At 34.9% G+C, this 25,857-nt stretch overlaps 1 protein-coding gene across 1 annotated transcript; it reads left to right on the forward strand.

Moving 5' to 3' along the window:
• Nucleotides 1-7,581: 7,581 nt before the first annotated feature.
• Nucleotides 7,582-14,748, forward strand: LOC148275595 (uncharacterized; the record flags this gene model as incomplete). Its single annotated transcript, XM_088235481.1, has 2 exons — nucleotides 7,582-8,792; nucleotides 11,647-14,748. Coding segments are annotated over exons 1-2 (4,313 nt in total), but the record flags the coding sequence as incomplete, so codon positions are not given.
• Between the last annotated feature and the right edge of the window lie 11,109 nt (nucleotides 14,749-25,857).

The following is a 25,857-nucleotide window of genomic DNA, read 5'->3' on the forward strand; positions in this document are numbered from 1 at the left end:
ATGTTCAGGGCTCCAATTACAATGGGAAGTTGAAAGTTAAAAAAGTTTTTTTTAAAAATAAATAAATATATGGTTTTAATATTACAATAAAAGAATAGTTAAAAACATTTTGAAAAAAGAAAAGAAGCATTGACAAACATAAGGGACATCGAGACAAGATCTGGACTATTTATTTAGTGCTCGTTTAAATCGCTGTAAACTAAAACCAAATAAGTCCAGATCTTGTCTCGAGTTAAAAATACGAAAAAAACAGGTCATTGGAGAAATAAGGCCATAGTTTGTTCTATGCTAATCGATGAGCAGTACTTCATTGTTTCTGAACCCACGAGTTGGAACATGGAATTTTACTTGTCCCAGTAATGATGGCACATCGATTATACCATTAAGTATGCCGAACATATACATGGAGTCAATATTAATTCTACGTTTTTGTAGACTAGAAATATTTAACATTGACTATGTATATCAGCATAAGAATAATTGAATACTCGATTTTGAAAAAAATGCCTAAGTCCAATTTTATCGGTTTTGAGTTGGCAACACTGCCGTGTAGAGCATTTTGTGAACTATACATTTACCGAATTAATTTTTCAATAAAGAATACCCATGTCGAATTTTGTATTTGAAAAATGATTTTAAAAATGTTATATCAATTTCAAAAAATTCCTAAGTCCTAAAAATCTCTTAGTCCAAGAGTATTTTCCCTGAGAAAAAATCCCTTGGTCCTTTAAATAAATTCCTAAGTCCTGACCTTAGGCGTAAGTCCACTTTTTTACATTAATAATTTTGTAACTAAACATGTAACAATTTTGTATTTTTTTATCTTAAAAAAAAGAAAAAGAAAAACTTTAAAATGAGTTAACAAATAACAACAGGGATGGAGAATACCTTAAATAAGGGAATATGGAAGTCTAGGCATTTACAGAGCTTATGACCTGTCGTTGGCTGGTTTAAGTGGCCACTGTGTAACATTCACCATTTTGCCTATGTTTGAACATCCATATTTCTTCATTTCTTCCATTTGTTGATTTTAGTGGAGTTAAAGAGCTGGAACCTTTATTGTTGTGAAGAGATTCATCTGACTGAATTATTTCACATACTAGGCAACGCCTAAAAACAATTATTCATTTTTTATACACTTCTTCTAGGACCAGTTGGTTTCATTACAATATTTGAGTTTGTTCAAATGTACTTAGACGAAAGACTGGATCCCACCCCCTCGGGGGTCATTAAGATTAATCAAGTGTTTTTAAATTTCCAAAATTCTGTCATTTAAATTTATCCAAAATTGTAAATTAAATATGGGATTGCCCTGAACTATTATCTCTCATCAACTTCAGGGTGCCTGGAAGAATGACTAGACAGGTGCCACCGTTTTGTAGCAACAATTCACGGACAGTGTATACTTGTAATGCAGTATTAAACAGACTTCATGAACTCGGCAATAGTTATTCCCACGTATCTGATGTATTTAGTGTAGGGTATTGTTCCTATAGAACAAACCTTTTGAACTTTTTCAAATATGAATGGTAATTATATTTATTTAATCATGCTACTACTACTACTACCATCACGCCATTTCCCCGTAGGGGTAGGCAGAGCGAATGGACCGCCACACACGTCTATCCTGGCATACAATCCTAGCCTCTTCCACATTCATACATCTTGTCATACATGCCCTTCGGTTCTGTCTGCTTTTGACATGACCAGACTTAAGATTTTGGTTTATCTGATCATGCCACGTCTTCCTTGGTCGTCCTCGTCTAACGTTGCCGTTCATTTTCGTCATATGTACTTGTTTTACCATTCTTTCGTCGTCCATTCGTTCTACGTGACCAAACCATCTCAGAGACCCTTTCTTAATCTTATCAATTATACTTGTCTCAGATTTACACTCTCGCCTGATTTCATCATTCGTAACCCTATCATACATTGATTTCCCACACATTCGTCTAAGAGATCGCACTTTAACCGCAATTTAATAATGTATTTCATAATATACACAGTTTTTTGTTCACTTTGCCCAGCTGTATGAAACAGTACTTATGATTTTCTTGTTGTATTACTGTAGAATGTTTTATTATTTAAACTTTCTACTGAATATGCTGTATAATTTTTAGGTTAATTTTTTAAATATAAATCTTGTATAATTTTTAGGTTTATTATTTTTTCATAAATCTTGGGTATAAGGAAATTTACGTTTTAAAAAAAAGAAAAAAAAAGCCAAATATGTTCGTATTATAAATGTTTGTCAAAGGCAGATTGTCAGCCGTTTATGTTAATAAAATAAAATAAAATAAACTTGAAATATCTCAGAACTACAAAAATAGACTTAGGCATTTTTTGAAATTGGGCATCTTCTCTCTAGTCCATTATGTTGTTTTCCAACTCAGCTTATAGAGTTTGGGATACGTTACTATTTTTTTTTTTTCAATATGTATGTATTTGTATGAACAAAAAAAACGTTAGGAAATTCAAGATACGATTTCAACGAGTTGAAAATTAACGAAATCATGTTAAACTATTTTGTACATCTGCTGTCTATGGGCACATCAGAATTCTATGCTATTTTCGTAAGAATTGTTCATTGCGCACTGCTAGTAAAAGTTGCCCGTATCATACTTTACTAAATACTTCGATAAATTATGACTTTGGTGCTGGCTAGTTCCATTTGTGAAGAAACAGTTCTATGGTACAAGGTATTGGCTAATTACCGTAACCTAGAATCAATCAACCATCAGGTTAAGTGCTTTTAATGTGATGTTTTTATAATAAATTAATAAAAAGATACCATCAATGCCATGCATATTAAATTAGATATAAAAAAGAGGAGATTACCACTGAGGGGAAAACCCAGTCTCAAAACTTACTAAAAAATATCGCAAAACGGATATTTCTCTTTATATGTTTCAGAACATATTGGGAGAGCAGTTTTTCAGCAGAAAAGTTTTTCCTCTATCATTCCTGTTCAAATTATTTTTGTGAGATGTGAGGCAAAATGGTGAATGTTTCACAGTGTGTAAAGTGGCCACTTAAACCAGCCATTGATAGGTCATAAGCCCTGTAAAAGCCTAGACTTCCATATTCCCTAATTAAAGGTATTCTCCATTCCTGTTGTAATTTGTTAATCTTAACGACTCCCGAGGGGGTGAGATCTAGTCTTTTGTCTCCAAACATTTGGACAAACTGAAATATTGTAAATATAATATAGTTGTTTTCATTTAATTAGGGATAAGATGTTACGTATTGACTTGAATATTGCATAATGAAGTATGTTTATTTATTTTCTTTTTTTTTAACGGAAATTGCCCATGTATACAATTTATAGCGTTTAAATATCACACTAAAAGAATAGTTTAAAACATTAAAAAAAAGAAAAGAAGCATTGACAAACAAAGGGACATCGAGACAAGATCTGGATTATTTATTTAGTGCTCGTTTAAATCGCTGTAAACTTAAACCAAAAAAGTCCAGATCTTGTCTCGAGTTAACAATACGACAAAGACGTGTCATTGGAGAATTAAGGCTATAGTTTGTTCTATGCTGATTGATGAACAGTATTTCATTTTTTCTCAACCTACGAGTCGGAATATTGAATTTTACTTGTCCCAGTAATGATGGGACATCGATTAGTATTAAAATCCCAAAGTTATTATATAGAACATTTATAAAACAGCTGTGGAATATGTATAGATATATTATTATTATTATATTATTTCATAATTTTGTAATAGAACACTGTATGATAATCGTATTTATATTTATGTTTATAAAAGGCATTTGTGCCGTGTTCGCACTAAAAAATAAATAATAACTTGTCATTTCTCCATTAATATCTATGAGTTTGGATTGACTCTAAATAATCTTTTTCAAAAAATGCATACTATACGAGTAAGAAAATCGCAAAGAAGGTATCCCTGTTAGGAAGGATAAGGAATAAATTAGACATTAAAACCTCTCTGCTGATATTTAAAAGTATTATCGTTCCCCACATTGATTATTGCTCCAGTATATTTAAGTAATGAAGGAGATCGAAAGAGACTCCAAATAATACTAAGATGTGGGAGACGAACAAATGTTAAGAAAATGATTCAACTTCTAGATATCATGACAATTGATCAAAGAATCAAATTCAATGTTGCCAATGAAATAAACAAAATTATTAAAGGAATAGTTCCGAGATATTTTCAAAATAAACTAAAAAATAATGAGTTCTTTCATAACTATGCAACAAGAGGATCTCAAAATATAAGACTGGAAAAGAAATCAAATGTCCCAGAACTGCCTTATGTACAAGGGAATAAAATTATTTGAAGAAATGCCAGAAAGCATAAAAAATGAAATAAATGTAAATATATTTAAAATTAAATGCAAAAAGTATATATGTGAAAAATATTAGGTAGTATATAGTGTAAATAGTGAATATAATTAATGAAAATGTACATATGAAACAGTTAATATTATAAATTAGGATACTAAGTGTATAATAGTGATAAATAATGTTAGAATAAGTATAGATGTAAATATTGTGTTGTAAATATATATTAGACTATGTTATATAGAACTAAATAAATAAATACAATAAATTATGGGCTAAGATTTTCTATATTCCTCCGTAATGCATTTACGTATAGGATAAAATATTATTTTATATTATTTATATCTTTATTTTATTCACATTATATTAATGTAACATTTGCTGAGACACAAATCCCAACTCAGTGGAACTTGTCGACGGTACTGAACATGCTTTCGGTAAAGCAAAGAATAACTTTAAATACTTAAGTGTTAATATTAGAAAAAATACTGCCCGAATACATGTTTTGTGATGTTCTGCGTAATTTTATTTTATTTTATTTTATTAGGTAATTTAACAAAGATACATACTAGAAAACATACAATTTGAAAGCATTCATCGATACAATTTTACATGAATATATAATATATCTTCAATTATAAAATCACGCAAAATAGATTTATATATTAAGATGTAATACATATTTTTGAATATTTTTTTATACAGGATACAATGCAATTAAAAATAAGTTTTACGTGTGTACTTATAAAATAAGATTTATTCTTAAGAAATTATTCGCAAAAGCTGAGAGAGTTGTGTCAATTTCATTGTTTCGGCAGTATATATTATATTCCCGACACATGCGGGCCATAGGTGTGTGGTATGTAGCATTATTTGAAAACAAAGGCAGTTTAAATATTTCCCGATGTCTGAGTGTTCTCAATGCCGCATTTGTTTGTATTTTATTTAGGAGGTTAGTGTCTACTTTGTAGTTTAATATTTTATACAGAAATTTTATATCGAAAACTACGCGGCGTTTTATCAGAGAATTAAAATGAAAAAGATTTAGAAGTTGCTCGTAATTTGAATTTGAACGTGGGTTAGAAATTTGGAACTTATACAAAAGGTACTTTAAGAACTTTTTTGAACAGATTCTATTGAATTTATATGATTTTGATATTGCGGACTCCATACGCATGAGGCATACTCAAGATTACTGAGAATCAAACTCATATATAGACATATGACAGTTTCCAGTTTCCAGTTTTTCAAAGGGTTTGGTTACTCTCTTTAGGAATCCCAGTAGCTTAAGTGACTTACGAGTTATTTAATCTATATGATGCTTACGTGACTTACGAGTTATTTAATCTAAATGATGCTTAAGTGACTTACGAGTTATTTAATCTATATGATGCTTAAGTGACTTACGAGTTATTTAATCTATATGACGCTTAAGTGACTTACGAGTTATTTAATCTATATGATGCTTAAGTGACTTACGAGTTATTTAATCTATATGATGCTTAAGTGACTTACGAGTTATTTAATCTATATGATGCTTAAGTGACTTACTGTTATTTAATCTATATGATGCTTAAGTGACTTACGAGTTATTTAACCTATATGATGCTTAAGTGACTTACGAGTTATTTAATCTATATGATGCTTACGTGACTTACGAGTTATTTAATCTAAATGATGCTTAAGTGACTTACGAGTTATTTAATCTATATGATGCTTAAGTGACTTACGAGTTATTTAATCTATATGATGCTTAAGTGACTTACGAGTTATTTAATCTATATGATGCTTAAGTGACTTACGAGTTATTTAATCTATATGATGCTTAAGTGACTTACTGTTATTTAATCTATATGATGCTTAAGTGACTTACGAGTTATTTAACCTATATGATGCTTAAGTGACTTACGAGTTATTTAATCTATATGATGCTAAAGTGACTTACGAGTTATTTAATCTATATGATGCTTAAGTGACTTACTGTTATTTAATCTATATGATGCTTAAGTGACTTACGAGTTATTTAATCTATATGATGCTTAAGTGACATACTGCCATTTAATCTATATGATGCTTAAGTGACTTACGACTTATTTAATCTATATGATGCTTAAGTGACTTACTGTTATTTGATCTATATGATGCTTAAGTGACTTACGAGTTATTTAATCTATACGATGCTTAAGTGACTTACGAGTTATGTAATCTATATGATGCTTAAGTGACTTACGAGTTATGTAATAACAAAATCCTACGAGGGGAGGTGAAGGTTTCAGACTCCCCGAAACAAGAATCCAGGCAACTCGTAACAATCTGTATCATAAAGGACATAAGATGTTTAATGAGTTGCCTGCGGAGATTAGGGATGCTGGGTCTATCGCTTCGTTTGTGGGATGGCGATGACTTTTGTTATAAACAAACATCTATATGGGTATAGAGTCGTCGGAAAGCGTCTGGATTTTATAACAATGTTTTGTTTTTTAAATTATTTATAAATATATTTATATATATATATATATATATATTGTGTATTAGTTAAGGTATAACTAGATGTTCAAATTTTAATTTTAATGTTCACTAACTTCATTCTGTTTTTTATTATCTACTATAATGGACTTATTAATTACGCATTTGTATCAACACGCTTCTCTTTAATTGATTATTATTATAATAAATGGTCTAATGTTTTGTTGTGCCGTCGCTTTTTGGGGCCTCTCGTAGCCTGTGTAAAAGGAAGTGAAATATTCATGAACGTTTTTATGTAGCTGTTAATTTGATATTTCTATTTTCTTTCCAGACGGGTGGAGTCCACATGCAAGGCCGGCGCAGACTCACGACGCGTGCCATCCTCGCCATGACCGCGAAACGCTCAACGTATCATTGGAAGAAATTGTCCAACTGAGACTCCACTTTCTCATTCGGACGATTCATTCCCAACCGACATGAATATTCATAACTTCATAATTGAAACAAATAAAAAAGAGATTCGCTTTGATCAAGAACCGTGAAATTGATACGCCTTGACTTATATTCCAAGGTTTCAAACGAAAAACAATGAGATATAAGCGAATCAATTAAACAGTCGTGGCGGAGTTAAAATTTCACGGTCAGAAGACGCGAAAATAAACAATGGAGACGTTTTTCGTAAACCGTCGCAGGTTCATTGAGAGGTTTATCGTCCGCGATCATTGCAATGCCGGCGCATCCGAGAAGCGATAGTGCACGCGGGGGGGATCCTTCACGCCCGAGTTGACGCCGACACCATGACAATGCGGGGGACCTCCGGCAAGCATTCTCTCTTCAGTCGGCACCGCGCCAGCAGCGTGGAGATCGAGCTGGCCAGGACCCCGTACGCCTTCACGCCCAAGCCCCGCGACGACCCGCCGGACATCCTGAGCCCGAGGCTTATCGGTCCGGAGCTCACGTCCGAAGACCCGGAGGCGTTGAAGAGAGCTAGAGAACAAATCCTGGACCCGTTCGAAGACGACATCAACGTCAGGCTAGCGAAAGAACGCCTGTTCGGCGGGTATTCGAGAACTGGAAGCAGGGCGTCTTCGCCTACGATATTTCCGTCAAATGTCGACTTCGAGAGGCGGTTGAAGAACGACCCCGCTCGCTTTGAAAACGCCAATTTCGGAAGAAACGTCTTCGACAGTACTTCTAACTTCTCCGATAAGTTGAGCGACTCGAGTTCTGTTGCTACTCAAAATGCAAATAAAGTCGGTGATCCTAAATTTAGTAGCGAAGTTCAAGTTAGATCTGGCTCGAGAAACGCTGACACTTCCGCGCCTGTGAAACTTCAAAGCAATGATTCCGGATCAGACAAAAGCTCCAACGTTAGTGACCGATCTAATCTAAGTGTCGTAAATTCGAAAGACAATCGACGAACGAGTGATGCTAGTTCCAACGCGAGTGTTAACAAAACACCACCGATCAAAGCGAAGCAGGTTGTGATCCAAAGAAATTTCGGATCAGATCGAAGCGGGTCGTTAGAAATTATAGAAACAGACGAAAGTGCGAACAAAATTGAGAAAAAAGACAAAGTGGACGAGCTGAAAAAACAGGTAAAGATCAGCGAAGAGCCCGCGTTCAAAGTCAGGGAGTTTGTGCATCTTAAAACTGATTTCAACGAAAGTGATTTTATCAGCAGGCAAGACAGCCTGAAAGTCAGCAGCGTCGGGTTGGAGAAATACAAAAAAAGCAGAGCCTTGGCGGAAGGGTTCACGAATCGATTTTACCAAAATCTCAAGAGAGATGTCAGCGAGGAGAGCGGCGACACAGTGGACTACGGCAGTGGTGCGAAGTTCAGTGAAGATGTGAAGACGGGCAGTGTGGGCCACTTCCCGCCGAGGGCGAAAAAGGATCCCGCGCACAATGCGGAGGCCTTCAAAGTCCTGGGACATCCTGCTTCCATTGTTCCTACAGCGTCAGTAGACCTGGAGTCCGTGACGTCATCCACGACTTCTTCATTCAAGTAAGCCAATTCGAGAACCGATGAATTTTTTAAAAATAGATTCTCTTTTTTTAGTTTTTTCTCATTACACTATCATCATCTTCATTCCATGTCCACTCCCTAGTTGGAGTATGTCGTATCCACAAAGACCCTCCGACCATCTCTGTCCGCCGCACTGTGGAAAATGGTAGAACAACGGCATATCAGAAGTGATTTTTCAATACATTTCACATTTCAATAGAGTTTTTAAATAGTTTGAGAGTCAAACCATAAAATAATGTTAGAATTTTAAATAAAGTAAATACAATACATTTTTTTCAATGCCAGAAACTGTATTTTTTTACGGAAACCATTTTAAATCTAACAATGTTTGAGTATGTCCAAATACTAGCAGACTGGCTGGATTTCCTCCCTAGGGAGTTATTCATATTTAAATTTATTTCAACAGAGGGGGAAAACATTTTTGAGAAGGGAATATGGAAGTCTAGGCATTTACAGGTCTTATGACCTGTTATCGGCTGGTTTAAGTGGCCACTTTAAGCACTGTGGAACAGATCATAAGCCCTGTAAATGCCTAGACTTCCATATTCCCTTCTCAAAAATGTTTTCCCACTCTGTTGAAATAAATTTAAACATTTTAAATCTGTTCACTTAATCACTTTCAAAGATAATTTCTTATTAAAAGCATTACATATATATCTGAAAAGTTCATCTTTTAAACATCATAAAAAAACTTAAATTATTTTTTTTCTTTATATTTACATTTAAATAATTAAACAATATAATAAAAAAAAAATATAATTAAATTCTTCGAGACTTTTGACAGTCACCCACGTGTTCTCATGGTTTACATTTAATATTGTTTTGTAGTCTATGTATTCATAAAAAAACATTTACAAAAATTAGCCGCCAAAATTTTTTATTTTTTATTTTTATTTTTTATTTAAATTTTATTGATAAACCCTTACGGGTTACATACATTTAACAAAATGTTTTCACTTTTAAAATTCACATTCTACTGTTAATAATAATATTATTAACATCTTTTGTAAAGGTTGTCTGAGTCTTTTGTTTAGTTTTGTCTGGTAGTTTATTGTATAATTTCAGTCCATGGTTTATAAGTCTCGATTGTCCTTTTCTCGTTTTAAAAGATTGTATATGATATTTTTCTGATTTTCTCGTATTGTGTTCATGTTTACTACAATTTTTTTCAAGTTTTAATTCTTCGTCTACAATTACATCAGTGGCTAATTTATGGATAAATTTTAATGATTCTAGTTTAAAGAGTTCAGTTACGTTTAATTGTTTAGTTTGTTCAAAAAGTTCTTTAGTTGCTGTTAGATAGGGAAGGTCATATACTAACTTTAATATTTTATTTTGATGTCTTTGTAGTCTGTTTATGTCATTTTGATATCCTGTTCCCCATAGTAGTTGCATATAACATATTTTAGTTTTAACATATGCTTCAAACATTAAAATTTTTTCCTTTATTGGAACAAAGTTTTTGATTTTAAAAAATAGACTCGATAAAGTTGCCACTTTGCTAATTAAATTGTTGATATGAATTGTCCATGTCAATTGTCTGTCTATTGTTAGTATTGTGAAGTTATTGTGAAAAATGTGGTAAAAGACAGAAAACCAAACACCGCTATCTAACCGGTTTCAAATGTAGACTACTCGTATTTATAAAAAATATTTTTGAATTAGTTTGTTATTCGTTATTGATTCATTTATTGATATTATTGCTAGGTATTTGTCATTTTATAACAAACAAACAAACAAACAAACAAACAAACCATCACCCTGTTTCTCCGAAGGGGTAGTCAGAGAAAAAGAACGCCAAATCACTCTATCTTTGCACACAGACCTCGCTTCCTCTATATTCATACATCTTCTCATGCACGCACGCCGATTATTCCTACTTTTGACATGTCCATCTTCAAGTATTTGACGGACTTGATCGTGCCATGTCTTTCTCGGTCTTCCTCGTTTTCTGCATCCATCAACATTCGCAGCGCAGATCCTTTTAGCCGTTTTTTCGCTGTCCATTTGCTCTACGTGTCCAAACCAACGCAGCACCCCTTTCTTGGTTCTGTCGATAATGCGTGTCTCAGCCTTACACACTTCGCGGATGTCGACATTTGTGCATCTATCATACATCGTTTTACCACATATTTAATTTAATTTAATTTAATTTAACGCTTTATATACTTATACAATATATATACATAAAAGGGCGGGCGTATTGCCTTAAGGCAATTTCTTCCTACATACCCAAACCGTTCAGTTTGAGAAAATTACAATTACATGGACATATTTAATTAGCCAATTACAACAGTTATATGGTACAAGAAACTGAACAAAAACAACATAAAATTATGTAGCAAAAACAAACAATAAAAAAAAAATAATAAAAATAATAACAATTTTATACAAAAATTAAAAACAAATATTAACAAAATTAAATTATATAAAAAAAATTAACACTATACTATGAACAGAGGAGAGGGGATGGGAAGGAAAAAAGAAGGATAAAGGAACAATTCAAATATTTAGATAGTGACATTTCAATCATGACTTAAATGTAAATAAAAAAGAGGCGTCTCTAACATTAGTGGGTAGATTATTACACAATCGAGCGGCTACTACTGTAAAAGAGGAAGCAAGAAAATAAGAGCGATGACAAGGTATTAAAAGGGTTCTCATTCTCCCAAAGGATCGCATTGCGACAGCATTTAATCTACTTTCATCATCATTTTTCTGCAGTGCAGTTGCGGTGTTTAAAACGTACACATCATTGATGTTGCGTGTAGCGTGCAATCGCACTTCTTTAAAAAAAATCTATTTTAATATTAACTTTATTTGCTTTTTGCAGGCTTCCCCCAGTTGTGCGACCTCACCGCGTCACGGCCTTCGCCATAGTCGGAGAAACGCCACCCGGTCCTCCGTCGGGTACTTCGTCAGAAGCTCCATCATCCGACCAGCTTCCACCAGCGCCGCCGATGCCAGTCTCGGCTCCTTCCGGAAGAGTCTCGCCTTTCAGGGGAAAGGGGTTCAAGCCGGACCCTAACTCCAGACATACGACACCGAGAACGTCGAGAGCCAATTCCCCCCAGAGACCGAGAGCCAATTCTATGAGCAAAGCCGAAGTAACACCGAAAGTTCAAGCCAGACAGACAACCTCTTTCGACAGGTCCCAAACACCCGTCAGAGATTACATCAAAGAAAACATGGAAGAAGTCAAAGAACTGAGCAATTTTAACAAGGAAAGAAACGAAGAGTTAGCGGAGCAAAAGAGAGTCGAAGAAGAAATAGAAATAATGAAGGAGTTGGGAATAATAGATAGTAACTTACCAAGTAACTTAGCGAGCAAATACGCCAAGACCAACCTTCGATCCAGGTCAAGTTCACCAGCTACAGTTCTGCGATTTGAAAGTATACCCGTGATGAATTCGAGGGTCATAAATCCAAGAGACGGCTTGGAAAGACTCGGAAGGCAAAACGTTAAAGTTTCACCAAGAAGTGTCCCTACATCTCAATCCCATTCTAAATCTGGTTCTCCGCAACACTCTTCGAAAATTCCCAAAAGGCAAGCGTCTATGTCTCCGACGAGAGATTTAGATGTTGAGTACTTAAGTCATCCGAGCACAATGTCTAACGCTCTGTCAGCTGACGGCAGATTCATTTCCAATAGCACAAGTAGCATCAATGACAATAGAGTATTCTCCATTATAACGGACGAAGATAACAGGCCTATTGACGTTAGTCCCGTTAAAGTGAGGAGTAAAAGTAGTAGTAATTTGATTCCAGGACCATCTATATTGAAATCAAAACCTCCAAAACCACCCGCTAATTCTGGTCCTCCTCCTACTAATAGAAATTTAGGAGCTAAACGATTATCACCTATCGTATCTACTCCCGATAAATCTCCGACTCCCAGTAAGGGGTCTGTTACTGGCAAAAGTTCTTTGTCCAGTGGTAGAACGACACCCAAAAGTAAAAGCCCGGTACAAGACAAAGCCCAAGAGAAACGTCTACCCGCCAAAGGAACTACTAAGAAAATAGACTCAAGAAGCAAAACACCCACGCCAAAAGTAATGTCTCCTTCAAGAATACCAAAAAGACCTTCTAAAAGTCTCGTGACTTCACCGAATGCTTCCAGATCAACTTCCAGGGGGGGAAATCGAGGTCCAACAAGAGATAGTAGTCCGGTAAAAAAAGCCTCTTCGACTTCAAAATTAAGTAATGTTGGTAAAACTTCAAAACCTAAAACACCGAGTAGTATGTACAAAGGAGATACAATCAGCATCGATTCCGAGTCGATCGCGTCTGACAAGAAAAGTTATTTAAAAAGAGCGAACAGTCGGACCAGTATCTTGTCCAAAGTGGGCCCATCGGGAAGTAAACCGGAGTTGAAACGTGCCAATAGTAAAACTAGCCTCATGAAACCCCTCAGTAGAAACAATAGTATAAAGAGCGTCAATGAAAAGCCAGGAACACGAAGAAAGTCCAGTATGCAAGACGTCCAAGAAAGTAATGAAGAACCCACATTCAAAGGTAAAAGTAGTAGTAGACTTAAACCAAAAAAAAGCACCGGAAAAAAAGATACCGCAACAGAAAATGTAGTCAAGCAAGATAATGAAACACAATACGATAAGTTGAGTCAGTTAGAATTATCACTGATGAGCATGGACAAGTTAATACCTCTTACAAAAACCAATGTTGTTTCTATGACCACCGCCGCTATAACTTCCCAGCCTTTAGAAATAGCGGCTAAAGTGACTAGTCAACTACCAGCGACATTTGAAAAAGCGCGAGAGAAACGAATACTAGATCGCAATAGTTCAAACGATTCATTAGCCGGAACCAAAACAGAAGATCCATCAAAATCTACAGAAGGCAACAAAGAAAAGAAGGAGAGTTCTTTACAAAAAACAGCCAGCAAAACCAGCCTAGTGAGTGTAAAGGAAGAAAAGGATCCCCTCAAGAGAAGCGATTCTATTATACTACAAGACAATAAGAAACTCAAACTGATAAGAACGCCTTTAGATCCAAAAGTCGAAATGGTAAAAATGAAAATAGACAATATTTTAAACAGTAGCCAATCGAGTTTTGAAGATATTAGAGAAAGAGTTAAGAAAGTTGACAAGGCCGCTAGTGAAAAGTCAGCCCAAGCAATAGAAAAAGCTACCGAAAAGGCCAATCTAGAAATAGAAAAAACTGTGGAGAAAGCGGCTCATGATATGGAGAAAACCACGGAGAAAGCCAATAAAGAAATAGTGAAGACCATGGAAAAAGCGAACCAAGCAATTGAAAAAACGACTGAAAAGGCCCACCAAGCCATTGAAAAAGCTGAAGAACAGGTTAAAAGGATAGAAGGAAAAATAACAATTACTCCTCCGCCTGTCGAAAAAACATTAGAACAAATGAAGAATGATGTAAATAAGAAATTGTCCGACGAACTAAAGACAGTTTTAAAGGATACCAATCCTCAGATTTCAAGCGTTAGTTCCGCACTCAACGGACACAAAAACGGAGTGGACAAAGCGATGACTCCAGTAGAATCAGTGAAAAAAACCGAAAATGTAAAACCGACAGAATTGTTCGGAGCTCGCGTCAACGCGGCGGAGCTAGTCAAAGTCAAGGGGGACGTGATCAAGAAGGAAGCTCTTCTGCCAGTTGTTACAGTGGTGAACGAAAGGCCGAAAGGAAAAGAAAGCGATAATGTCGACGACAAAGAAAAGATTAACGAATCCGTCGTGAGGGGGGAACCAGACGTCGAAGTTCAAAGTGGCAATATTCCCATGTCCAGTAAAATTTACGAGAAGAAAAAGCCAGGTGGCAAAGTGGGGACTTCGGACTCTCGCAGTGTGACTAGCGGTGTGGCCAACGGCGGTGGGACGAATGGGACCAGTCCGCACGGAGCCAGCACCAACGGGGCCAGCACTAACGGGGCGAGCACCAAGGCAGGCAAAAAGTAAGTCAGATTTATTTTAATAAAATAAATAAAACAACTTTGTTTTTAACCACTAATTTTATTTTTCACCGACCGGTTTCAAATAAACAAGCTTCTTTGTCAAGGTTTACGTAACTTATGAATTGATTCATTTTTATTTTATTTCTATCATGTTCACTAAATACTACACGTGGACCCAATAAATCAAGTGGTTTTTTCTTACACGGGTGGTAATTTGATATCTTTATTTTCGAAGTAAGACAGGAGAGGACTAAAAGAAATATTGTTTATTTGGTTATTAATTATTGTTTTCTTATTATGAATCGCTTTTTTAATTTGTAAGATTTCTAAGTTGTCTAATTTTAATATTTTATTTTCAACATGAAGTACTTTTAATCCAGTGTCTTTATTGAAGTTATGATTATTTTATCAGATGATTTGCGAATTCAGAAAAAATATTATTATTTAAGCATCTTAAGTGTTTTTTTACTCTAATATTAGTTTCTTTTAGTTTTTCCAATGTAGATTGAATCGCTTCAAATATAAACTTTATATCAGATTTATTTTATTATATATTGCGTGAATTGTGTCCCATGTTATATGTGTTTACTCGATGTGGTCTGCCGAATTTGATTACATTATTATTTATTAAACAGGCGAGTTAAGAACTGATATTATTCCAATGAAAATAGGGAATAATATAATTAATAAATAGCATAAGATAAATTTTGGCAATGTTAATATTATTTACAAAAATTATAACATGTCACTATCGTGCAAAGAAATAAAAACCGGGTAATTACAATACAAATAAATTGATATTTCGTGATTTTTAGGTAGATGAGCGCGTTCTAAATACTCGTGAATTAGGATCACGACATTATTTTCTAGCTGTTACATGATAAGGAATTCGGCTTTTCGGGCTTCATGTAATCGGCTCTCCGGGCCTAGTTTTATCTGCTTTACGGGCCTCGGTTAATCAGCCCTTCGGGCTTCGGCTGTTTGGAATCTCGGGCACCTAGAAATGTCGCCTCTTCGGGCCTCACAATTTATTTTTTGCTGTTCGAATTAATTCGAAGTAAATGTAATAAAGAATAATCTGACACTGAAAATAATGCTGCGAAAACTACAAAAATTAAATCTTAGAACAATAATACGCCTCTAATAGAGTCGTTTATACGGACAAAAACGATTATGTGATTTTTACCTCCGAAGTTAGCCACAGTTTACAGTGCAACAACAGGTCATAGGTACTTAGGTCCAGAATTGCAAGCGCAATCTGAAAACGCCCGTTACACGTTTATTGTTAAACCGAAAACCAAACAAAAAATTTGGAACATTTTTGTTCTATTCAATACAGCGAAAAGGCTTCTTAGAATTAAATATATACATTAAATATCTAGGCAAAAAGTGCGATTTAAATTTAATAGGGAAAATTACGTAATTAAAAATAATGTCAGTTGTTTTCGACTCTGGCTAGACTCCAGCTTAACAGTGATAAATTATGAAGATAGCAATGCGCCCCGAATAAGCGGATTAAAGCCAATACATGGAGATACTGGGAAAAATCATACAAAACATGGACCTTTTGCTTTCTGTGTGTAATATTGCGACAATATCGGGGCATTGAATTGAAAGAATAATGTAACATATTAACTGCCCAGTTATATTTTGTTCTATTGAGTTTATGTGAACTACTACTACCATCAAGCCATTTCCCCGTAGGGGTAGGCAGAAAGAATGTACAGCAACACACGTCTAACCTTGCATACATTTCTAGATTATTTTATTTTATTTTGCGTTGTTATAATTTACGCAAATATTTCATTTTGAGGGCCATTTTCAACGAGTTGTAAATAACTCACTATTAGAAAATGGGAACCAAGTTGGGGTAGAGTGGGATTCGAACCACGGACCTTTGATCCGTGAGTCCGAGACACTAGCCACGGAACCACAACCCGATTCAAGCTTGTTCCACATTCATTTCCCTTCGTTTCTGCCTGCTTTTGACATGACCAGAATTTGATTTATCTGATCATGCCACGTCTTTCTTGGTCGTCATCGTCTCACGTAACTGTTCATTTTTGCCATATATACTTGTTTTACCATTCTTTCCAAATCAATCAAACCAAACCATCTTAGAGAACCTTTCTTAATCTTATCAATTATGCCTGACTCAGATTTAGACTCGCCCGATTTCATCATTCGTAACCCTGTCATACATTGATTTCCCACACATTCGTCTAAAATATCGCATTTCGATCTCGTTCACTCGGCTTTCATTCTTTCTCTGCCAGTTTCATGTTTCACTTCCATACATAAGTGTCGGGACCAAAACTCGTACACTGCCAGTTTAGCTTCACTTGACGTATTTTTATTAGCAATTACTGTGCTTAGTGCGCCGTTCATTTTGTTGCTCGCAGTTACTCTCCTTTCAACGTCTTTTCTATTCTTCCATCTCTTGAAAGTATGCTTACCAGATACACAAATTCTTCTACTCGTTTGAGACATTCGTTGTTTAAATTTATTACGCAGACAGTAACCTCACTTCCCCTTTCAAATACCATCACTTTTGACTTACTTTCGTTCATCGCCAATTCGCTCTTCAGGCATATATTTTATTTATTTATATATACGCCCAATGGTCATTTTTATGGACACATTCAAACTAGAAAAAATTAAAAAATTATTAGAACAAAATTAGAAAGACTCAATGGTTTATAGTAGACTTTGTGGGAGTGGAAGCGGGAGACAGGTGTTTATAATTGAATTTGATTCAGTGATCGTTTGAAAGAAGACAACTTGTTATCAAAGAAATCAAGACTGGTATGTTTGTTGGCAGACCTAAGAATTCTGGGCATAGGGGAATAAAAACCATAGTTAGTTCTATGGATATCGGTATGAAAGAGTAAGTTTTGTCTGAGATTTCTAGTTGGGATATTTAATTTTATTGAGCTCAGTAGTTCAGGCGCATCAAAGAGCGAGTCATCATCTTTTGACTTTTGTGAAGTAAAAGATCTGACATATCCTTTATCATAGCAACAAATTTAGATCTTCATTATTCCCTAGGGAGGAAATCCAGCCTGTCTGGGAACATTTGGACACACTCAAAACATTTTTGAATTAATCAACTGGTAAAAACAGAAGTATGAAAATTGGAAAATTGTTTTCAGGCATTGCCTAGTAGGTAAATTGGTTCAGCTGGATGAATCTCACCAACATGATAAAGGTTTCAGCTCTTTTACCTCACAAAAGTCAACAGATGGAAGAATTGAGAAAATGTAAATGTTTAAACATAGGCAAAATGGTGAGCTTTCTAGTTGGGATATTTAATTTTATCGAGCTCAGTAGTTCAGGCGCATCAAAGAGTGAGTTGAGAATTTTAAATAGGACTATAAGGTTGGATTCATTTCGACGGTCTTGAAGAAAGATACATTTAAGCTAGTTTTTAACTCATTATACATATATTGGTCTCTAGATAATCCCAACCTCCAGCATATCTTTCACAAAAATCGATGTTGAACTGATTCAATATTCTTGATGTGAACATCATAATATGGAGACCAGATGACAGAGGAATATTCTAGGTGCGGGCGAACTAGGGAACAGAAGAGGGTTAAGGGTATTGCTATTTTTGAAGTCAGCTGTGCTTCTGTTAATAAATCCAAGAAGTTTTAAGGATTTATTGATAACATATATCATACATTCTAGAGACTATTTGTTGCAAATCCTCCTTGCTGCTTGCTAGAAGAACCGCATCATCAGCATACAGCAAGCAGCTTACTGAAAAATCAATTAAATAAATCGTTCTTTATAAATAAAAAAGTATTTAAGCATAAATCACTGTTTGCCATTTTTCTTTCATTACAAAAGTAGGTAATTACTAAATTAGACGACGTGAAAAAGGTTGCCCCACATTATTCTATTACGCGGAATGTGGAATTTTCTCGGTCCGTTTTAGTCCGGGGGTGGTTGGGGTGAGTTATCGAAATTTGTATACTGTATCACGGTACACAGTTCTCTACATCCCTTCCGTTTGTGAGGAGATGTTTGTAGGCCGGTGTGACGTCACGTCTGGCCAGCGTGACTCAGTGGAAGTCTAAAACTTCAAAATCGACCCCAAATGAATCATGGAAGAGAATATATTCATATTAGAAGTTAACATATTACAACAGAATCGAAGAATATTTAAGAGAAGGTAAAATGGAAGTCTAGGCATCTACAGGGCTTATGACCTGTCAATGGCTGGTTTAAGTGGCCACTTTACACACGGTGTAACATTCACCATTATGCCCATATTTGAACATCTATATTTGCTGCATTTTTAATCCATATTGGTCGGAGGGAGTCAGAGAAATTGTTGTCCGATGTAGAAGGACGTAAGCTGGTTTCTAGTTTTACTAGTAATGACTTAGGACTTCGGATTTAGAGATTTTGGTATTATTTATGTTTTTTCTGGATATTTATTGTTTACTTTTAATACTGAAAAAGCACACATTATGATAAAACTGTAATTGCTTTTTAATATTATTTTTAAAATACATAATTTACTGCCTTAGAACGGGGAAGCTATCCCTAGTCAAGCTAGGGTTTCCTAGGACAGCAGTGCCCGTATCTTAACGGCCGAAGTGAACGGTGATGCGGTGGATAGCCGTCGTAACGTCGACTAGAGAGTGGTTTTCTAGGGAAACGGTGTTAAATGGTGCTGATAACACTGTTTTCTTAGGAAACAACTCTCTAGTCACCGTTACGACGGTTATCCACCGCATCGCCGTTCACTACGGCCGTTAAAATACGGGCACCGCTGTCCTAGGAAACCCTAGCATAAGGCAGTTTAGATAAACCAACAGCAAAAATTAAAAATTAATATATGCTTACTTTTACTACTTAATTAATTTGTTGTATAAATAATTACTTGTATATTGCTGTAATAAATATGTAAAAAAATATATATATATATATATATATACCTTCAATTCATTCATCTGTTGATGTTTGTGAAGTTAAAGAGCTGTAACAAACCTTTATTTATGCGGGTGAGATTCATCTAATAGAATTATTTCACCTACACACCAGGCAACGCCTGAAAATGTTATTTCTTCAATTTCTATACTTCTTCATGGACATGGTGGATTTATCAACAATATTTTGAGTTTTTCCAAACCTTTGTAGGCAAGGACTGGATTAAACTCCCTGGGGAGCTGTTTATATTAACATATGGCAGGTCATAAGCCGTGTAGATACCTAGACTTCAATATTACCTTCTCTTTAATGTTCTTTGTCTCTGTTATTATTATTTTTTATTTTTATTTTTATAATTTTGTTTGCACCACAACAGGCCAGGAGGCCCAATTACAGTGGTGAATTACATCACAGAACACTCAGGCTTGAGAAAAATCACATTTATGTTTTTGTTCTCACCGGGAATCGAACCCGGAACCTTCCGTGTATGAGTCAAGCGTCCTGACCACTACACCACGGAGGCCACCGTTGTAATATGTTAATATAAACAGCTCCCCAGGGAGTTGAATCCAGTTCTTGTCTACAAAAATTTGGACAAATTCAAAATATTGTTCATATTAGAAGTGTTAGCCGTATCCTATTCCCATTTTAAGTTCTATAATTATGTATCAGATGGGCAGATAATTTTTTTTCAAAATTTTGAAATGAAAGGGGTCTAAAAAGTTGCCTTTTAGATTACGTGGAATGCAAAAAATATTTAAAAAAATATATGATACTATTTTTGGACCTCAACCAGAGCTTGAAGTTTTTGGAAAAAAACAATTTTTGCGCTAAACCGGCTGTCATTTCGTATTAAGTAAGAAAATCAATCCAATTAAATTTTATAATGTGCATTAAGCCTTATTAAATAAGCATCTAAGGGCGTGAGTTGCGCTTTGTTTTGTAGTAAATGGGTAGCATTGTTTTGATGAAAAACAGCTTTCGTCAATATTAGCCAAGCGCTCAACGGAATCAGTTCCGTGGAGTGTAAACTTATTGCATTTCGGTAGTTTTAAAACGTGATTGAATTTGCAATGTGATTAAGTTATATCTTAACTAACAAAGAAATTACTTTATCAATAAAGATAATTGACAAAATATTTAGACAGGTCATAAGCCCTTTACATGCCTAGACTTCTATATTACCTTCTTTTAAATTTTCTTCATCTCGTTTGTAATATGTCAATGTATTTTTATGTTTGTTAAAACTGTTGAAGTCCTAGAAGTGAGAACGGTTTCTATCAAATGTGCTAAGGATCAGTCCGGTTCAATCTCCCCGTCCATAGAAGTCATGGCACAGTGGAGTGACCCGGTAAAGTGGATCATTCTGGACTCTACAGAAATGCAAGTTCTTTTATTTTCCTTTAGTTATGTAAAATAAGTGAATAAATCGCGCGATCAAAGGTTCTTTATCTTTTTACAAGGAAAAACAGTTTTTTTATAAAGTTCAGGCAGATTAAAATAATAAAACTTTTGACGGTACAGAATATGATATACTATCGCCTGGTGACAGAAGACTTCGTGGATTTCTAGAAAACGCCAATATTACATGAGCATGAAACGCGCCAAAAAGTGAGAGGAAATTTCATAGAAAGAAGAGCTCTAAATGCGTATGGAGAGAGGACCAGGGCGTATATACTCCCTCGCATAGTAAAGAGACTCCCGGACAAAATAAAGAATAGTGATAGAAATTAAAACAAAGTAAAATTGGTTTAAAAAATCTTTTTCTTAAATTCTAAGTTTAGTGTGTAAAAAAAAAATGGGGAAACCAAACAATTCTAAACAGTGTCAAAAAAGCGTTTGTTTATTATTTTTTATATTTTTCGGTATGAAAAAAGACTTGATTTACTTGTATTTAATTTTTTTAAACTTTTATTTTATTGATGTATTTAAGATTTTTTTATATTTTTATGTAAACATTATTATTATATTGTGTCACCAAAATGTGTAAAGAGAGAAATATCTGCAAAAAAAACTGCTTTTGCAGTTTGGCGGGAATTAAAAAAATTGTTTAGAAGAATGCTTATGTGAAAAAAATACAGTTTGGTGGGTCAATTAATGTATGGTTTCTTAAGGAAGCGGCGATACTTTCTCGCGGTCAGTCAACATTGAGAGAGCGGTGCCGTTATCTAGCGGCCGTGATCACAAATTGTTTTTAACTGATCAACTATTTTTTTTCTCTCACTTATTTGTTGGAATAAATAAATTTTAAACTTATTGCAACAGAGAGGGAAAACATTTTTGAGAAGGGAATATGGAAGTCTAGACATTACAGGGCTTATGACCTGTCATTGGCTGGTTTAAGCGGCACTGTGCGCACTGTGTAACATTCACCATTCTGCCCATGTTTGAACATCCACATTTCCCCAACTCTTCCATCTGTTGACTTTTGTGAAGTAAAGGAGCTGAAACCTTTATCATGCGGGTGAGATTCATCCGGCTGAACCAAATCACCTACTAGGCAACGCCTGAAAACAATTTTTCAATTTTTATACTTTTTCTTTTACCAGGTAGTTGATTCAACAATGTTTGAGTATGTCCAAATGCTTGCAAACTGGCTGGATTTCCTCCATAGGGATTTGTTCATATTTAAATTTATTGCAACAGAGAGGGAAAACATTATTGAGAAGGGAATATGAATCTCACCCGCATGATAAAGGTTTCAGCTCCTTTACTTCGCAAAAGTCAACAGATGGAAGAGCTGAGGAAATGTGGATGTTTAAACATGGGCAGAATGGTGAATGTTACACAGTGTGTAAAGTGGCCATTTAAACCAGCCAACGACAGGTCATAAACCCTGTAAATGCCTAGGCTTCCATATTCCCTTCTCAATAATGTTTTATCTCTCTGTTGCAATAAATAAAATAAAATTTAAATATGAACAACTCTCTCGGGAGAAAATCCAGCCAGTCTGCAAGCATTTGGACATAATCAAACATTGTGAAAATAAAAATTATTTATTTTTAAATTTGGCTTATAACTAAGCCTAACGGTAGTCTTACAAATAAAATAAAAAATATTGAACTTCCTTTATTCAACAATACAAAGTTGGAGAAGTGATTGCTAAGTAATCTCGCGTGACCGGACACCCCTTATCGCTGATCTACAGCTCGGCAGGGGGGTAGCCTGAAGGAGCTAGGGGTAGGAATGGTGGGCCCTTACTACTCAGCTGTGCTTTAGTAACGGGCGAGGGGCAGTGTCCATTTAATACCGAGATAGGGGTGAAATACAAGCCACTCTTTTTTTAAGGGAAAACTTTCTTAGGCGTACGTTGTATTTTCTTTTCGTACGCTTAATTTCGGTCAGTTCTGCCGATTGCTTCGTTGACAATAAGCAAAAAGAATATTTTTCACAGCTCTCTTATCATTGGTAGATTCATATGAACTCGTGACGTCAAAGTTCGTTTTTATTACAAATATTTATTAAAAAGCCCTTCAGGTACAAGTTATTTAAGAAATTTGTGATCTTAGATATAAGGCAATTATATATTTTTAGAATAATAATGTTTGTGTAAGCAAATTATTCTACCAAATCCCAAAAGGAACACTCCCACACTAGCAGAAGTCAAACTAGAGGATGGGTCATGGGGTATTTAGCGAATTCTGAATTCGGGAAAAGAAATTCCAGGTTTCTGGGCCCCAAAATATTCAATATGTTACCCGAATATTGCAAAACCATGACCCGGATTCAATTTAATAAATTTGTGAAAAATTGGTTACTGGGTTTAGGTCGAGAAAAATCGTAAAATTTACTCAAAATACATTCTTAAATAATAAGTGGTATAAATTAATATTACATAACTGTATAGTAAATTAACTATTTGGTAGTAATGTTATTGTTTATTTTTGCATAAAAATGTCTGCCTTAAAACAAGTTGTACCTAGTTAGGCAGACTAGACATGATCCAGAGAAATCCACAAACTAAGTATGTATTTAGTAGATAAAGTAATTTTTATTTTTATTAAAAAACTATGATTTTTATTATTATTTGAATTTTTTTATTTTATTGACATATACGGCAAAATTGCCTTCAACAAAACTTAGTATTTAAACATATTTTTTATTTTTTAAAACATGCTTTTTATATTTAAGATTTAAAAACAAAATTTTAACCTAAAAACTGTATAACACATTCAGTAGAAGTTTAAAACAATTAAAAATAGATGTAAAAATAAAATAAAATAAAATGAAAAAAATGTTTTAAAGGGTAAATATAACAGGAAAATCATAAAGCACTGCATCATATAATTGAAAAAGCAAATTTACTTTTTTAAAACTATGTGAAATATAATTAGCCTAAAAAAACTTGTAAAAATATATTACGCAATAACTCAATCAGTTTTGGAATATGGGATAATTGGATGGGGATGTGCAAATGGGACACCGATCAAGCAAATAATAATACTCAAATACATTTAACAAAAGAACAATTATTAATAGAACCGAACTGTCAGTATTCATGTGCTTAGATGATGTTCAATCCTCACCGCGATCGTGAACCAGTTACTTTATCCACTGTGTCGTGAAATAATTATAATCAAGAAACCATCTCAAGTCCCCTCCTTCATGACCCCACGGTCTGATCTGGTGCTGACTGCCGCGAGACAAGTTCCAAGCAATAAGGTACCAGAACCCCCAGTGTCGTAGTCGGCAGTAGGCACATTTCTAATCATTTTTGTAGTATGTTGTGCTGGGAACCATGTTGAGTTTAATTTCAGCCCGTCGTCTTTGTTTATGTTATTTGGGTATCTGTGTATTTCAATTGCCTCTTTTATTATTCGTGCACTGTAATTACTGGGTTTATGCAAAATTTTCGGTTCAAAGGCGAAAAAATGTCCGGAGTCCATAAAATGTTCCGCTATTGCAGATTTGTCAGGATGCCCAAGTTTACTCGCTCTTTTGTGTTTGTCAATCCTTTTCTTTGCTGTGCGCCCTGTTTGTTCTATGTACACTTTATTACATCCTTGGCAATTTAGTTTATAAACAGCTTCCGTTTTCAGGGGATTCTTATCTTTTGGGTTCATTAAATGGTTCTCTATTTTTCCCAAGTCCCAAAAACGATGTTCCAATATTATGTTTCTTCAGCACTTTGGCTATCCTGTCAGCTGCCAGTAACATTCTGTACATATGGAAGGTATTCAGTTGCTCTAGTAATATCTTCTTCCTTGTTCTTTTTTGTAGCTTGCGATTTAATAATGTAGTCAATTTGCTTCTTCTTATATACATTACGCTCCAACGCATCTGTAATTTTGTTGACTTCTTCTCCCTTTTCGGAATCTTCGCATGTTTGTGTCGCTCTTGTTAATAATGTATTTATTAATCCTCGCTTTTGGGCTGGATGATGATGTAGTGATGTGAGTTTACCCTTAAGGTGGCTCCTGCAATGGTGGCCGAAACGTCGGAACAAATCCAACACACACGGTATAACCCAAAAAAGAAACAAATTGATAACAGCGACCGTGAAAACCTTCGCAGGAGGATTATTAAGGATTATTAAGAAATTGTTAACAAGAGCGACACGAATATGCGAAGATTTCGAAAAGGCAGAAAAGGTCAACAAAATAACAGATGCGTTGGAGCGTAATGGATATAAGAAGAAGCAAATTGACAACATTGTTAAATCGCAAGCTACAAAGAAGAACAACGAAGAAGATATTACCAGAGGAACTGCATACCTACCATATTCTACAGAATGTTACTGGCAGCTGACAGGATAGCCAAAGTGCTGAAGAAACATAATATTGGAACAACGTTTGGGACTGTGGGAAAAATAAAGAACCGTTTATTGAACCCAAAAGATAAGAATCCCTGCTTAAGAAAGCTGTTTATAAACTAAGTTGCCAAGGATGTGATAAAGTGTACATAGGACAAACAGGGCGCACAGCAAAGAAAATGATTGACGAACACAAAAGAGCGTGTAAACTTGGGCATCCTGACAAATCTGCAATAGCGGAACACTTTATGGACACCAGATATTTTTTCGCCTTTGAACCAAACATTTTGCATAAACCCAGTAATTACAGTGCACGAATAATAAAAGAGGCAATTGAAATACACAGACACCCAAATAACATAAACGAAGACGACGGGCTGAAATTAAACTCAACATGGTTCCCGGCACTACATACT

The sequence above is a fragment of the Micrasema longulum genome, unplaced genomic scaffold, assembly GCF_059751315.1.
Source record: "Micrasema longulum isolate JH-2025_06_02 unplaced genomic scaffold, ASM5975131v1 h1tg001381l, whole genome shotgun sequence".
Taxonomy (NCBI): domain Eukaryota; kingdom Metazoa; phylum Arthropoda; class Insecta; order Trichoptera; family Brachycentridae; genus Micrasema; species Micrasema longulum.